This window comes from Cervus elaphus, chromosome 14, assembly GCF_910594005.1.
Source record: "Cervus elaphus chromosome 14, mCerEla1.1, whole genome shotgun sequence".
In the NCBI taxonomy this organism is placed as follows: Eukaryota; Metazoa; Chordata; class Mammalia; order Artiodactyla; family Cervidae; genus Cervus; species Cervus elaphus.
The window spans coordinates 45,290,116-45,306,897 of record NC_057828.1 but is presented as its reverse complement, the minus strand read 5'-3'; the positions used below and the strand labels follow the sequence as shown (position 1 = coordinate 45,306,897).

At 44.7% G+C, this 16,782-nt stretch overlaps 1 protein-coding gene and 1 non-coding gene across 6 annotated transcripts in view; both read left to right on the top strand.

The window, feature by feature from the left end:
* The window catches only part of KIF1B (kinesin family member 1B), a 150,803-nt gene extending 146,451 nt beyond the window's left edge, over nucleotides 1–4,352 (top strand). For all 5 annotated transcript variants that reach the window (XM_043922955.1, XM_043922953.1, XM_043922952.1 and 2 more), the window contains one exon: nucleotides 13–4,352. In XM_043922955.1, the coding sequence (XP_043778890.1) occupies nucleotides 13–55 (43 nt within the window). In that variant the 3' untranslated portion in view covers nucleotides 56–4,352. The remainder of the gene's footprint in view (nucleotides 1–12) is intronic.
* Nucleotides 4,353–14,560: 10,208 nt separating this feature from the next.
* Nucleotides 14,561–14,633, top strand: TRNAG-CCC. The gene has a single exon. It is a non-coding gene; the product is annotated as a tRNA-Gly (tRNA).
* The last annotated feature ends 2,149 nt before the right edge of the window (nucleotides 14,634–16,782 follow it).

Below are 16,782 nucleotides of genomic sequence, written 5' to 3'. Positions count from 1 at the left end.
TGTCGCCTGCAGGTCAAAACTCTCCCGCAGATGCCCGAGCCAAGCGAAGTACTAGGTGACTGCTGAGCACCCTCACCCGCCTTCCGAGAGATAAAGAAAGTGTTTCCCCTCATTTCTCTTTGTGATCCTTGACGGTTACTCTTGTGTGTGATCCTGTGGCTTAACTACTCGTCCCTCTCGTCCAGCACTTTTTCTAGTGCTTCTGGTCCCCATTCCCATTGCTCTGTACTCTTTTCTTTTTTCCTGTGCTGAGAATCTTGTTAGAAGCATGTGGTCTAACAAAAGTGGGGAAAAAAACACACAAAAACACACACACAAAAACCCCAAGGAAATCCAAATTATTTTTTGGTGTACTTTGGCTTCCTTTTGTATGATAGGTCCCCATTATGACCACTGACATCTGTGCTGCTGTCTTTGGATATCCCTGTCTGTTTTTCAAGACACCACAATACTTCTTTCTTTTCTCTGTTTGGGATATAATTTTAACTTTTCTTGGGTGGCTTAGAGACTAAAGGAGGAGACATCTAGTCTTTTTAGAACCTAAGGGGAAGAATCTTACCCTTCCCCTTTCTGTTGCTTCTTGCCATGACTAATCCCTGCATTTTCCATTCAGGGAAACAAATGGTTGTAGTGAGCTTAAAGGTGGGAAGGTGTATTCTCTGAAATTGGGGCTTATTTAGAACATAGCTATGTAATTTTAACATAGTGGAAGAGAGGAGAAGAGAGGGACTTTTCAGCAGGTTTGGGACAGCGGCCGCTGTTGACCGTGTTAGAAGAGAAGAACCAGGGCTGTTGCCAGTGGGTCTCACAGGCCCAGGGGCCTTGGTGGTGGTGGTCTGGAGGATGCCAGTGTTCCCTCACAGGAGGGCTCCTTGAGCGGTTTGTCTCACTGGGAGGGAGCCTCTTCTGAGTCCCAGTTCTGTTCTGGGCATTAGTGATGACGGTGGCTCAGTTTGGATTTCCTGCCGTGATGTCATACACAAATATCCCATCAGGAGGGAGTGTCTGCCTTCCTGGTGATAAACCTGATGGTCTTTGTTATCATCATGATTATGGTAAGGCTGGGTAGTGACCTTGTGATGGTTATAGCTCCCTTTGATCAAAGAAACGTAGCTCTAAGAGTACACTTGAACAGAGGAGCCTGGCGTACTGCAGTCCATGGGGTCACAAAGAGTCGGACATGACTAAGTGACTGAACAACAAAATACACTGGGAAGCCTCCCTCTGAATCCAGTGGCCGTTTTCAGTGATCCTCGTCCAGTTGGAAATCCTGTCAGTGATACTTGTCTCCCTCCGTGAACAAATAGATAAACGAACGTGGCAGGGTTTGCTTTTTGGACCCCAAAGTTATAACAGACTGCCTCGCACCACCAAAAGCAAAAGGACACCTGGGGGCAGAGATGCAGTTCCACCTGAACCCCGGCCCCAGACATAGCTGGTTGTCTCCTCCGTGGAAATCCTGCCAGAGGGGAGAGGAGCCCTCTGCCCACAGCCTCCTGCTGTGACAGAACAGGCTCTCCTGCTGCCCGAGGCCTTGGCAGAAGATGCGCCGCCTCTTCCAGCTGCAGTGAGTGTCCCAGGAATGAACAGGAGAGGAGCCTCCGGGTACTTCGGTTGCTTTCCAGTTGACTTGGGGATGTCCTCTACCATCCTTTCCCGCCCTTGCTCACACCTTTCTTTGACCATCCCCCAGGCCATCAGGAAAGTGTCTGCTCGCTCCCACTTTGTGGAGACCGGAGGTCCCCAGTCTTGAGGGCACTGACTCTCGGAAGGCAAGGGGGAAGGGCCCACGCGCTCCTCAGAACAGGTGCTGGGCAGGCGCGTCAGCACCCAGACTGTGGCCTTCCTGCCGGGGCTCATCTTCTGGCTTCATTCATAATTGCTTTGCAAAGAGGAGGAAAAGGAAGTCACTGGAGAGCTGAACAAGAGAAAGAAGAGTAATCAAAGGCTATGGCCTTACCTGAAAAATTATTAAGGAAAACTGTAGTAGATTTTTAAACTTTCTTCCTCTCCTTAAATGAAACATAGGTCACTAACCCTAATGTTACTTGTTTTCTAAGTGGTACTTGAGACTTTAACGTAGTTAGAGGTTTCTTTTCTAATGGGTACACTATGCCCTTCCAGTGTCTACTCAAACCCAGGGTCTGTTTTTGCTTAGAGACAGCTTCCTGGGCTGAAATTAAGTAATTTCAGGGAACAAAGATGAGATTCGAAGGTTAACGTTTAGAGTTAGGCCATGGATGCTGCTGCTGTTAGTCTGACAGGAGGACCCATGTCTGCGACTGAAGGAGGTGGGGGAAGCGGAGGGAGAGAGGAATCAAGTGACAGACTGACATGGCTTGTTTTTGCTTCTCACTTGAACAAAACTGACTGGGAAAGTCTTTGCTTTGGGATGTCAGATACTGTGACAGGCTGAGGTCAGAAGGCCTAGTGAGGCAGCGGGGTGCGGCCATGGCTCACCTGTACAGCCCCCACAGGGGCCCCTCTTCTCTAGGGACCTATTTTCAGATTAAAGCTGGAGCAAGGGTTGATGTTCCCTTTCTAGGCAGGCCCGTCCCCACTTTCAAGCTCTGAGAGGGAATTTATAGCAGGAATTATGAGGCTTTTGTGGAAAAGGAAAAGTGAAAGAACTTAAATCTTTAAGGTAGCTACCTTTTAAGGTAGTTTTTGGGTTTTCTTTTTCCCCTAATGCACTCTTTTAAGCAAGCAGAATAATAAAGCAAGGAAGAACACTCATACAAAGTAAGGAGAAATGAGTGCTATTTAAAAGTAACCATCTCCTCCCCGCATCCTCCTTACTCCTGTCAGAGCAGAAGATGGCCCCACGGCTTCCACCAGACAGGTGTCCACACCCTCCTTGTCTCTGCGCCTGCCTAGGGGTCAGTCAGCTCCTGGGCCGGGCTCTGCGGGGTCAGCCAGCCCGCGCACGGCCACCAGCGCAGGGAGGGGCTGCCTCTGGCAGCTGGGTGGGAACTTGAATTCCAGTCCATTTTTATAATGTGAGGGAAGTTGAGGGAAATGATTTCTCCCAACTAAGAAACCACTAGTTTTTTCCCCTTCAGCTGTATAGAACTTACACAACTGCTCACTTTCAATGGGGTTTTTCAGCTCTTTTAAGATGAAGGAATTAGTTAAATCACTGCAAGATCTTTTGGTACCTAAAGTAAAAACGACTTCTCCTGGCACATATATCAAAGCAAAGACTTTGTTGCCTGCTGCTTGCTGTCTAATTTACAGGGATATTTAATTTTTTAAGGTATTTGTATATTTACATAGCTGTAATTAATTGCACATTGAACTGGAAAAGCAAGGTGATGCGCTCGTAGCACCTGTCGGTACTTGGCACCCCTCATCCCGGTTCCACTCGGCTTCTCCATCAGGGCTTGTCCATTTCTTGTTTGGTGTGGGTCCTTCGTTTTTCCCTTTTGGTTCCCTTTTTAAAATGTGATTGTTAACCTGCTCTTTAAAAAGAAGAGACTAATCCTGCTGCTGCTCTCAGAAGGTTTGCTGAATGTATTTTCAATAGGACTCTTAACGCCTGTGCACTGCAGCTGCCCCCTGTGGCCTGTGACACTTCACCAAGGTGTGACCAGACCGTGACCGTGTAGCGGGAACGGATCGACTTGTGTTTCCTTAGTAAATAAACGGCTTGATCGGCTGAGAGACTCCCTGCTGCTGTTGTTCAAAAGGCCATTTATGAAACTTGTATTTGAGCCCCATCAAATCTTAGGAAAGCGTCTGATCGCTTAAAGGAAGGAATCAGAGTTGATATAAATTTCATGTTACAGAGTCACAGCCAAATGGCCTGTGCTCAGATAGGAAGTCCCAGCTGAGGTTGGTCTCTTGCCAAACCCTGGCTGTCGCATGTTGTTTTCACGTCTTCGAGTTCATCCTTTTCATTTGCACATCCTGGCATCAGTTCACCTGAGGAACCCAGCAGCCTTCTATGAGTCGTCCCCAACTTGGTGGTTCTGAAGCATTTGTCCCGCGAGACTTCGGGTCTCGTCACCCTCCTCGTGCACAACCACAAGACCCGTGAAGCATAAGTGGCCTTTTTGAACCAAGACTTTGCAAACTGATCTCTCCCCAGGGAAGGAGTTGAGCACATTAGCAACAATGTACATTATTAATTTCAGATTTTCATTTTCATGTTTTATTATGTAAATATGATCTGACGTTCGGAGCTTGAGTATACAGAATGTAAATATAGTTCTTGTATTTGTACTAATTCTCGTTCTTTTGCTGTATAGCCTTAGATGTGCAATGCAGACATTATCTAACTGTGTATGGTAACCTTGCATCACGGAACTATTAGTAAACGAGGTCATATTAATAAAGGTACAACCAGTGCATCAGAAGGCTTTTGATGTGCATTTATTCTTGCACCCTTTGAAAGGTATTTACGCAAAGATTTTTCTTGACTAGGAAAGATACTGCTCTTCTGGGAAAAGCGTCACAATGCCATGACATACATGTTCCTTTCTGAGAATTCCAAACAACAGTTATTATGTAACTATTGTGGTGTTGTTTCTTTGAAAGTACTCTCCTCCCAGGTATGGGAGTGGCTATTCTAGATGGAAGATTTGTCCCTTTTTTCACGTATCAGTGAGTCTGTAGTGTGTGGTATGGTAGTGATTCTGTAGGTGGTACAGTGGTTGGGATGTTCACTGTATCAGTTTAACAAGTTCCCATTGTGAGCAGAGCAGAGCAGGGGCCACTGTCCTGGGTGTGTGGGGAGGAGTGGAAGCAGGGAGTTAAGGCGACATTCAGGCGAAAAGCATCAACTCAGTTCCCACGCATCTACCTGTGCCCACGTGAGCTGGATGCTGATGACTCGGCAGCGAACCAGACAGGCCTGGTACCCGTGGCCCTCCCATTCCGGTAATGGAAGATACTCGCTACACAAATTTAAAGTGTTACAGAGCAGAGTAAAGCTGAATAAAATGTTAGAAGGGATGGGAGGGAAAGAGGCGTCCTTTTAGGTGTGTGGGCAGAGAAGGCCTCTGCGGGAGATGACATGAGAGTAGACTCGGTAAATGAACGAGTGAGCCACGCCAGGTGCATGTGCACTCAGTCGTGTCCAACGCTTTGTGACCCATGGACTGTAGCCGCCAGGCTCCTCTGTCCACGGGATTCTCCAGGCAAGAATACTGGAGTGGGTTGCCATTTCCTCCTCCAGGGGATCTTCCCGACCCAGGGATCGAACCTGCATCTCCTGCATTGGCAGGTGGGTTCGTTACCACTGCACCACCTGGGAAGCCTGAGCCATGCAAATCTCTGGGCACAGAGGTGGTCTCCAAGCAGGGGAGATAAGTACTTGAGGCAGCTGTGTCCTCAGAAGGTTCCAGAATAGGGAGGTGGCCCAGGAGGAGACAGGAAGTAGTCAGGCCTGGGTGGTTTCAAGGGCTTAGGTAACTAATTTCTTTAGAGTAAATAGGAACCAAGGGAGGATTTTGAGAAGATACATCCCATGATCTTATTTGTGTGTTTTGTTTGTTTAAATCTTTTAAATATTTATTTGGCTGCTCTGGTTGGGATTCTTGATCTTTGTTGCAGCATGCAGGCGGGTTCTTTCTTATGGCATGTGGGATCTAGTTCCCAAGCCAAGGATCGAATCCGGCCCCTCTGCATTGGGAGTAGGGAGTCTTAGCCACTGGACCACCAGGTAAGTCCTTTATTTATGTTCTTAAAAAGGCCATTCTGGAAAGCAGCCTGTGTGTGTAGAGACAGGGGCGTGTGGAGGAAGAGGGACCACGTGGGAAGTTATTATCCTAGTGTTGAGGGTTGGAGTTGGGGGATGGAGGCTTGGACTGAGAGCAGCAAATCTGGGGAGAAAGGGTCAGATTCAGGACATGTTATCCTGTTAGAACTTGGAGTTTGCTGAGTGACTGCATGTAGAGAAAGAAGGAAGGTAACTCCTGGGATGCGTTCCTGAGCAAACGGGACAGACTTGCCTTTCCCTGGGGTGAAGGAGGCTGGAGGAGAACGGCAGAGGGCGGTACTGAGTGGATGACTTGGTGGCCTGTTCACTCTGAGACATCAAGTGCTCGCACCTGCAGGTGTGCTCCCTGAGGCAGCTGAATGTACTCGTTGGATTCAGGGGGAGAGGTTGGGCTGGAGACACATTTAGGAACTGTCACATGAAGGTGACAATAAAGGCAAGATGGACTTCCCTGGCAGTCCAGTGGTTAAGAATCTGCCTTGCAATGCAGGGGACAAGGATTCAGTTCCTGGTTGGGGAACTAAGATCCTACATGCCACGGGGCAACTAAGCCCGGCACTGCAATAAAGAACCCACAAGCTGCAACTAAGATCCGCCAAGGACAAAAATAAGTAAATCAACAAAGGTAAGAGGTGAGGAGATCTGGGGAGCAAGAAGCTGATGAGAATCAGCTCTGTGGCCTGGGGCAGTCGGGCGAGGGGATGACAGCAAAGCCCAGGAGAAGTGGTCATGAAGAGGGCATGGTATTTGGCAACCAAGTTAAGGAAGTATGTGAAGATGGAGGAAGTGACGACTGTGTCCGGTGCAGCTGACCGGTTAAAATAAGAACTGAGCAGTGACCACAGGTTTTGGCAACGAGGAGGTTCGAAGAAGTTTGAGGGACCAGTGGAATGCCATCACTGCTTCCCAGTTTCATAGCCAACTGAGAAGGCAGAAGGGCAATCAAAATTTCTCCTTCATTACCATTAAAACTGCGATTGGAGAATGTGGCTTAGGTCTGGGGTTTAATGGATTCCCTAATCCTGAATGTCAGAATTAGAGGGTGGGCAGCAGTGTGTCTTGAGCTTTAATGTGCACTAGACTCCCCTGTGGGTTGTACTAAATGCAGATTCAGATTGAGGAGGCCTGGAGTGGGGCCTGAGACCCTACATGTCTCATAAGCTTCCATGTCAGCTGAGAAGTTCCCTGATGGCAGCTGAGATCCCCAAAGAGAGAAAATGGCTGGCTTGGCCATGCCAGGGGCTCCTTCCAAACTCTGGCAGTTTCATTTCTCTCCTATGTGGGGCTGATGGAAGCAGGAATGATCCAGTAACAGAGTCACTTCACATGGGAGGAGAAAATGGTGCCTCCGCTCAGGTGAGGTCGTCCACAAGTAGAACGTCTTCTGAGTGGTGCCAAAGAGAGTCTAGCTGGATTAGGTGCCAGGGAAAGTGGGAGGAGGGAAGGTTGAGTGAGGAGTACAGTGGGGAGGGGGGCGGGGGAGACATGGGGTTACGGAGAAGTTTTTATTTTTATTCTAAAGCAAGGTGATAGGCCAGCATGTGTGTCTGCTGATGGGGATGAATGAACTGGAAGGGAAACATGGGTGTTGTGAACCCCTGGATGTGGCCGGCAGGGTTGGAGCCAAGACAAGAGGGGAGGTCAGACCCAGGTCCTGTGGGGAGCAGCACGGTTTATCCTAAGTGCTAGAAGGTGATGCCAAGTTGTGGGCAGCCCCCAGACAGACAGCTAAGTGACAGAGTTGGAGTGGGTCGTCCTGGTCACTGGTTTTCCTTGGACTCATTGGTCAACTGTAGGCCATGTCTTCCTGAACTCTACTGGACTTTTTGCTTAAACTGCATTAGTTTTTATAAAGTGGGTTGTCTTCTGCACTTGGCCTCATCCAGTGTCTCATGGCCACCATGGTGCTCACAAAGCTGATAGCACAGAGCATCAGGAGGGTCCGTGGAACTCTGTGTGTTCATTTAATGCATCACTCCCACATCTGATTTTTCCTGGCATTCCACTTTCAATTTTAGAAACTTCTGGTCTCTGCACAGTCCTAAATCTTTAGCTTTTCAGAGCACATCACATGCTTACATTATTGCTTTTAGAATATATCAGTTCAGTTCAGTCACTCAGTCATGTCTGACTCTTTGCAACCCCATGGACTGCAGCACGCCAGGCTTCCCTGTTCATTACCAATACCTGGAGCTTGCTCAAACTCATGTCCATTGGATCAGTGATGCCATCCAACCATCTCATCCTCTGTTATCCCCTTCTCTTCCTGCCTTCAATCTTTCCCAGCATCAGGGTCTTTTCCAATGAGTCAGTTCTTCACATCAGGTGGCCAAAGTATTGCAGCTTCAGCTTCAGCATCAGTCCTTCCAATGAATATTCAGGACTGACTTCCTTTATGATTGACTGACTGAGTCTCCTAGCAGTTCAAGCGACTCTCAAGAGTCTTCTCCAAGAACACAGTTAAGAAGCATCAATTCTTCAGCGCTCAGCTTTCTTTATGGTCCAGCTCTCACATCCATACATGGTTAATGGAAAAACCATAGCTTTGACTAGATGGACCTTTGTTGGCAAAGTAATGTCTCTGCTTTTTAATATGCTGTCTAGGTTGGTAATAGCTTTTCTTCCAAGGAGCAAGCATCTTTTAATTTCATGGCTGCAGTCACCATCTGCAGTGATTTTCAAGCCCAAGAAAATACAGTCTCTGGGTTTTTTAAAAAATCACACTTTCTTTCTACCTACTGTGTAAGCAAGCCATTTGAGATCAGCTGTGGGGATTATACAGCAAGTGAGAGACCGTATAATCAAATCCACTCCAACTAGTACGTGACTGACACACCCTCTTATGTAAGTAAGTCAAGCAAAGGATTGGACCTGGGGAGCTTTGCAGGAAAGGGTTGTTTCTGTAGAATTTCTGCTTAGACTTTGATTTGGGATTTGGGGAGTTAGGGCAAGGCAAAAAAAATCAAAAAATGATAAGATGAAAAGTGAGTTAACTTGAGCATTATAAGCCAAGAGCTTGAGGGTTTTCTAAAAACTAGAGGTCAGCCTGGAGCCATGACCCAGTCATCCTGGATCTACCCTCTTCATCTTAGGGGAGACTTGGCTTTCTCCCAGCCCTGCTCTCTTTAAACCAGTCTGCAGTAGTTTTCCAACCATATTGGGAAGCAGTATTTTTTCCTTTTTGCTGGTTGTTAACACTTTAACAAAGACATGCGAGGCTGTGTAGCACATACCATTAATAATAGAATAAAAACTGGCAGTTTAATTCGATATTTAACATGTTTGCCTAAAATGATGCTTCACAGAAGTAGCTTGGGTGTGTCTAGATGTTTAGTCACATTGACTCAGCATAATTTTTCCCTTGCTAAATCTCAGACTAGAGCAATCAATTTTTTTTTTCCTGCAGCAAAATCTGATAGTAGGTTTTCTTTGTAACGGAGTCTCACAGAAAAAGGAAATAGTTGCAAAAAAGTTGAAAGTTCTGAGAGGCATGAAGGCCTTCTTGAAGAAAGCAGTTACAATTGTGTTAAGTTCTGCCTTGTAAAATTATTACAAGTGCTGTTTGTTCCCCAAAAATAGTCATTGAAAGTTCAATTTACCTTTCCACTTTAAGTCAACTACACGTCTCTAACATACAGATACACCCAGTTTCTCTGTGACAGTATTTCTCTGTGAGTTTGCTTAAGTATGGACTGCTTATCTGATTAGGAAAGAGTGCTGGGCTCAGCTCTAGCAGACTTGGGTTAAAGTTCAGTTCTGCCACAAATTAGCTGAGAAAGTCAACTTCCCTGAGCTGAGTTTCTTATTTCAAATTAGACAGTATTAATAGTGGTACCTTGAAATCATACAGCATTGGAAATTCTCAGGGAATTTTCATGTTGTTTTTCAGTTGCTCAGTTGTGTCCAACTCTCTGCAACCCCATGGACTGCAGCACGCCAGATGCCGGTGGGCTTCGCTGTCTCCTGGAGTTTGCTCAGACTCATGTCCATTGAGTCAGTGACGCCATCTAACATCTTACCCTCTGCCACCCCCTTCTCCCTCTGCCTTCAGTCTTTGCCAGCATCAGGGTCTTTTTCCAGTGAGTTGACTCTCTGCATCAGGTGGCCAAATTATTGGAGCTTCAGCTTTAGCATCAATTCTTTCAATGAACATTCAAGGTTGATTTCCTTTAGGATTGACTGATTTGATATCCTTACAGTCCAAGGGACTCTCAAGAGTCTTCTCCAACACCACAGTTCAAAAGCATCAATTCTTCGGCGTGCAGCCTTCTTTATGGTCTAACTCTCACATCTGTACATGACTACTGGAAAAACCACAGCTTTGACTACATGGATCTTTGTTGGCAAAGTGATATCTCTGGTTTTTAATATGCTGTCTAGGTTTGTCGTAGCTTTCCTTCCAAGGAGCAAGCGTCTTTTAATTTCATGGCTACAGTCACTGTCCGCTGTGATTTGGGAGAACAAGAAAATAAAATCTGTCAGTGCTTCCACATTTCCCACTTCTGTTTGCCATAAAGTGATGGCACTTTCATAGACATTAGCTTACTCTGATATGAGGAATAAAGCAGGACACACGGAAAGTGGTGCCCTGTGGTCAAGGGACTGTTAACCCCTAGATGATGGCAGGAGTTTGGGGAGGTTCCATTCTGTTTGCCCTTTATGAAGCTTCTCTGCATTTTCTGATTCTGGGTCTCTCTCATTTGCTACAAGGCTGAGGTGTCAAATGCAGTCTGTGGAAGAGGATGGCGATCTCTGGAATAAAAAATACATAACTAAATATAAGATTTTTATATTTTTTCTCTTAATTTTTTCTCTTAATTGAAAAATATATCAGATTATTTGAACTAGTAATTATAACATGTATTATTGGACTTACCATATATATTGATAAAAAATACATGACAGTAATAGAAAACAGGAGAGGGAGAAAATGGAGCTATATTGTAGCACACATTCTATATTTATGTGAAACTTTCAATATTAAGCTGAAGTACATTATAATAAATTAAAGATGCATATTGTAATCCCTAGACAACCACTTTTCATTCCAATCAGTCTTCATTCCAATCCCAAAGAAGGGCATTGCCAAAGAATATTCAAACTACTGCACAATTGCACTCATTTCATACGTTAGCAAGGTAATGCTCAAAATCCTTCAAGCTAGGCTTTACAGTATATGAACCTAGAGCTTCCAGATGTACAAGCTTGATTTTTAAAAGGCAGAGGAAACCAGAGATCAAATTGCCAACATCCGCTGGATCATAGAAAAAGCAAGAGAATGCCAGAAAAATATCTACTTCTGCTTCATTGACTAGCTAAAGCCTTTGACTTTCTTAAAGAGATGGGAATGCCAGACCACTTTACTTGCCTCCTGAGAGACCTGTATGCAGGTCAAGAAGCAACAGTTAGAACTGGATGTGAAACAATGAACTGGTTCAAAATTGGGAAAGGGGTACATCAAGGCTGTGTATTGTCACCCTGCTTATTTAACTTTAATGCAGAGTACATCAAGCAAGATCCAACCATATGTTCTCTACAAGAGACCCTTTAGATTCAAAGACAAAAATAGTTTGAAAAATTTACCACATAAACAGTAATCACAGGAGAGCTTTAAACGCTATGTTAATACCTGACAAAACTGACTTTTAAGGCTTCCATGGTGGCTCAGTGGTAATTAATCCACCTGCCAATGCAGGAGACATGGGTTCGATACCTGGTCCAGGAAGATCCCACATGCCATGGAGCAACTAAACCTGTTCACATCTACTGAGCCTGTGCTCTAGAGCCCAGGAGTGGCAACAAGAGAAGCCACTGCAATGAGAAACCCATACACCACAACTAGAGAATAGCCCTCACAGCAATGAAGACCCAGCACAGCCAAAAAAAAAACACCACCAAATTTTAGAAACAAAGAATATTTCACATTGATAAGGGGGGTCAACAGAAAGTTATAACTATTACAAATGTATATGGATCTAGCTTCAGAAGCAAAATCTTACAGAACTTAAAGAGTTAAAATACATGAGGTAAATCTTAACAGAAAAGAGAAATAGACAGCTGAAAATTCACAATTAAAGTTCTCAACAAATTAGGACTAGAGGAGAAATCCCTCAGCCTTATGAAAGGCAACTATGAAAAACCTAAACTAACACACTTAACAGTGAAAAACTGAATGCTTTCCCTCCAAGATGGGGAACAAGGCAAGTATGTCTCCTTTCACCACTTCAACATAGTACTTGAGACTGTAACCATTACAACAGGTAAAGAAAAGAAAAGGTGTTCAGATATGAAAGAAGTAAAATTGTGTTTATTAAAAGATGACATGCTAAAAAAAGAAAAAAAAAAAAGATGACATGCTTGCAGATGACAAAGTCTCCAGACAGAAGATCAACGTACACATATTAGTTGTGTTTCTTTGTATGAATAATAATCTGAAAATGAGATTAGAAAAATTTCATCCACAGTAGGAGCAAAAATTGTATTTGGAATACATCTAATGAAGGAAGCAAAGACTCTATACTCAGACTACAAAACACTACTGAAGCAAAGAAGATCTAAATCAATGGAGATGGCAACTCTTCCAAATAATCTATAGCTTCAGTACCCTCTCTATAAAATCCTAGGGGCATTTCATGTAGAAATCAACAAACTGACTCTAAAATTTATATGGAAATGGCAAATGACCTAGAATTAGAAAAGACCAGAAAATGTCATAACCCAGAGGATCTAAGGAGACATGGTGACATAATGTTCTGGATAGAAGCAGAACAGGAGAAATGCATTAGTGGAAAAATTGTACTTCTTTTTCAAAAATACTTGCTTATTTGTCTGCACGGGGTCTGAGTTATGGGAAGCAGGATCTTTAGTTGCAGCTTTTGGGCTCTAGCTCCCTGACTAGGACTTGAACCTGGACCTCCTGCATTGAGAGTGCCAAGTCTTAGTCACTGAACCGCCAGGCAAGTCCCCAAATTGGACAAACGAAGGGTCTGAATGGATGTCTTTTTTTTTTTAAACTCACTAAAGAAGATACATGAATAGTTAATAAGCACTTGAAAATGTCTTCAACCTTATTAGCCATTAGGGAAATGCAAATTAAAACCACAAGGAGCTACTACTTGACACCCACAAGGATGGCTGTAGTCACAAAGACAGTATCAAGTGTTGGCAAGAATGTGGAGAAATTAGAAGCTTCATATTCTGTGGGAAATGGTAGCACCACTTCAAAAATAGTTTAGCACTTCTTAAAAAGTCAAACATACACTTAGCATAGAACCCAGCAATTTCACTCCCAAGCATCTACCAAAGTGAAAACATATGGCCACGCAATGATTTGTGCATGAATGTTTAAAACAGAATTATTTATTCTTTATTGCCCAAACTAGAAAAATCCAAATAGCCAACAGATAAAAGGATAAACAAGTTACGCACAATGGAATATGGCTCAGCAATAAAAAGGGATGTGCTACTCTATAAATATAATAACATGGATAAGCCTCAAAAACATTATGCTAAGTGAAAGAAGCCAACCACAAAAATTACTTATTATTCTATGTTTCTAAGAATAAGCAAAACCATACAGACATTAAGTAGATCACATGTTCTGGGGCTGGGGAGGGAGCAGAGATGGACTACAAAAGCATTTTCGGGGTGCTGGAACTTCTTGGGGTGATGGGAGTGTTCTCAGAAGGACTGTGCTGATAGTTACACAACAGTGTAATTAACTAAAAATCATCCAACTGTATGTTTTTATAGTGTATGAATTGGCTGCATATAAATTATACTTATATATAAATATATATAAAATATATACATATATAAATATATATTAAAAAAATCTTTTTTTTTTTAAGTACAGTACTATGAAGAAGTGATAATGTCATTTTATAGTAGGATGCCAATATGTCATTCAAGCCAGAACAATTGTGAGAAATGAAAGTGATTTCTGTGAAAACTATGTAAGAAAACAGGTGTGAAAAAGGACTGTCCCAGACTGACTGGCTTGAATGGTGCCCCTTCTATAAAACTGTCATTCAATAGCAACCGTTAGTGACCATCTGTTATGAGCAGGGCATAGGAAGGTGATAGAAACACACTTAGGAATGAGACAGACATGGTCCCCCTCCTCTTGGATGGATGGTACAGTGATGGAGATGGAAATGAAGGCGGGCTGTGGCAAGCACTGTTCCCACAGGCACATGACATCTAAGTCGTCCTGGGAAAAGAGAGGAACCCATGAGCCAAGACTGCAAGGTGGCGGGAGGTAGCAAGGACGTGAGCAGGCCAAGCAGCAATTCAGGCCCTTCTCTGGAATGAGAAAGTAATTCAGTGTCTGGAACACAGCCTAAGAGAAGAGGACAGAAGTGAGCCCTTGTCTCACACTGTTGTATATCGTGGGGGGTGGGGGGGGGCGGGGGGGGGTCGGGGGGGGAGCGGGAGACGGCAGTCCTTGAATTTGAAAGTAAAATTTATTACTTGGGCTGGAGATCTAGCAGAGAAAGGGCTGTGTTCACCTTCCTGGTTAGTGTGAAGGGCTTCCCTGGTGGTTCAGATGGTAAAGAATCTGCCTGCAGTGCAGGAGACATGCATTCCATCCCTGGGTCAGGAAGATCTCCTGGAGGAGGGCATGGCTACCCACTCTAGTATTCTTGCCTGGAGAATATCATGCAGAGGAGCCTGGTGGGCTACAGTCCATGGGGTCGCAGAGAGTCGGTCATGACTGAGCAACTAACTCGGTCACATTGGTCAGCCCTGCAGACCAAGCTCAGATTGAGCATATGTTCCAGACAATTGGGATCCTCTGGGGAGAAAAAAGCACTTTTAATAGGATGTGCTGGGACTTCCCTGGTGGTCCAGTAGCTAAGACTCTGCACTCCCAATGCAGGGAGCCCAGGTTCAATCCCTGGTCAGGGAAATAGATCCCACATGCCACAACTAAGAGTTTGCATGCCCCAACTAAAGATCCTGTGTGCTGCAACTAAGACTCAGCACAGCCAATAAGTGAAATTAAAATAAAAGGGGGAGGGATGCTGATGCATCCGAAAGGGGTGTAGAACTGAGGTAATGATCATGGGGAAAAGGAGGAGACGCCTGGAATGATGTGCTTGAATTGGAAAAACAGATGTTGTGAAATGCATGGGTGTGTCTCTTAGTCAAGTGGGAATATTTTCTCCAGCAAACAATTCAAGTAACAGACCACTTTCTCACCAGATGGGTTTGATCTGTGAGAGCATGGCAAGGAGCTGCAAAAGTGTTTTTCTACCCCTCTCTTCCCAGAAGCTTTCACAAGAAAGCTGAGAGCAATTTTAAAAATCAGTCCTATTTGCCACTGTGGTTTATGTCTCTCCTTTCTGAGATTCTTTCATAACAAAGGGAGAAACTAAGATGTGAGTTCTAAGTACCAAACGCAAGTCCAGTGGGCTTCATTTAACCCTAGTGCTACCCCGTGAGACCTTGTCAATCCTGTTTCATACATGAGGAAACTCTGAGATTTGATAACTTGCCCCAGTTGCACAGCTAGAAAGAAGTGGAACTGGAGCCAGCTAAGGTCAGAGTGTCACCAAAACCTATTGCTTTTCCTTCTCCAGCCAGCAGCCTCCAGGAAAGACATTTTGGATCATTCGTGAAGCCATCTGATCTGACTTCTGGGACAACAGGCTCCCCAACCACTGAGGCTATCTCCTGATTCCAGGTTTTACTGAGCAGGACTTGGAAGGCATCCAGTCCATCCCAACAGGTAGTTCTAGAGTCTCACTGTGTGACTCAGCAAGTCTTGGCTCTCCGAGCCCCAATTTCCTCCTTCCCTAAAATATGAGTTGGGCTAGATCAGTGGTTCTCACACTTGTTGATGTCAGGACAACTTTACACTCTTAAAAATTACTGAAGACAGAACAAGCTCTTGTTTATATAAGTTATGTCTATTAATATTTACCATTAAAAAAAAAAGAAACCTTGGGATAACAATTTTCCAAAACAAAAGGAAATGCAGTGAGATGAGTGGGTGTGCATGCTCAGCTGTGTCCAACTCTTTTGTGATCCCCGGGCACTGTAGCCCACCAGGCTCCTTAGTCCATGGGATTTCCCAGACAGAAATACTGGAGTGGGTTGCCATTCTCTTCGCCAGGGGATCTTCCCAACCCAGGGATCAAACCCCCGTCTCCTGCTGAGATGAGTGGTATTGTTTGATAGTTTTTTAAACCTAACAAATGCTCTGCTTCATACAGCTTAAGACAGATGGATTCTCATATCTGTTTCTACATTTAATCTGGCCTGTGTTACATGTGATGCAGCCCCTAGGGAAACTCCACGGTACACTTGTGAGAGAAAGAGAATGAAGAAGGCAAATAATACCAGGAAATAGCTTCGTCCCCACTTCCCCGGAAAGGGTCTCAAGGACTTTCAGAGGTCCTGATCACTCTTTGAGAATTCTTTCCTCCAGCACTCAGAATCACCAGTGGGTCTTGACAAAATGCACATTTCCTGGCCTATCCCAGACCTGTGGTCTCAGAATTCACATTGAACAAGCTCCCTGTGCGACTTCCCTGGTGATCCAGTGGTTAAGAATCTTCCTTCCAATGCAGGGGATGCAGGTTCAATCCCTGATTGGGAACTAAGATGCCACACGCCGTGGGGCAGCTAAGCCTGCAGCACTGCAACTAGAGAGAAGCCTGAACACCGCAACAGAGATTTGATGAGCCAATAAATAACACTGGAGTTTGGGGACATTGTGCTGAAAGAGCTCCAAGATTCCGACCAGCTGGTTCATCTAAAGCTACCAAATCCCCCGTGTGGGTAGAAATGGGATTAAGGGTGAGGTCCCAGTGCAGGGCTCACTGTGGCAGTCAGCTTGCACGCTCTGGTTTGCCTGGCTTATCAGTTCATATCTCCCTAGTCACTTCCTTCCCATTCAGGGTAGCGCTGAGGGCAGCTGGGCACCTTGCTTATAGCTTTAAAATAAATATGAGGCTTGCTTACAGCTATATTCTGTACCCATAGAAGCAAGAAGGGACCCATGGGCAGGGACTGCTCTTGCCCTCAGGGGGAAGTTCTGTGTTAAGCTTGGC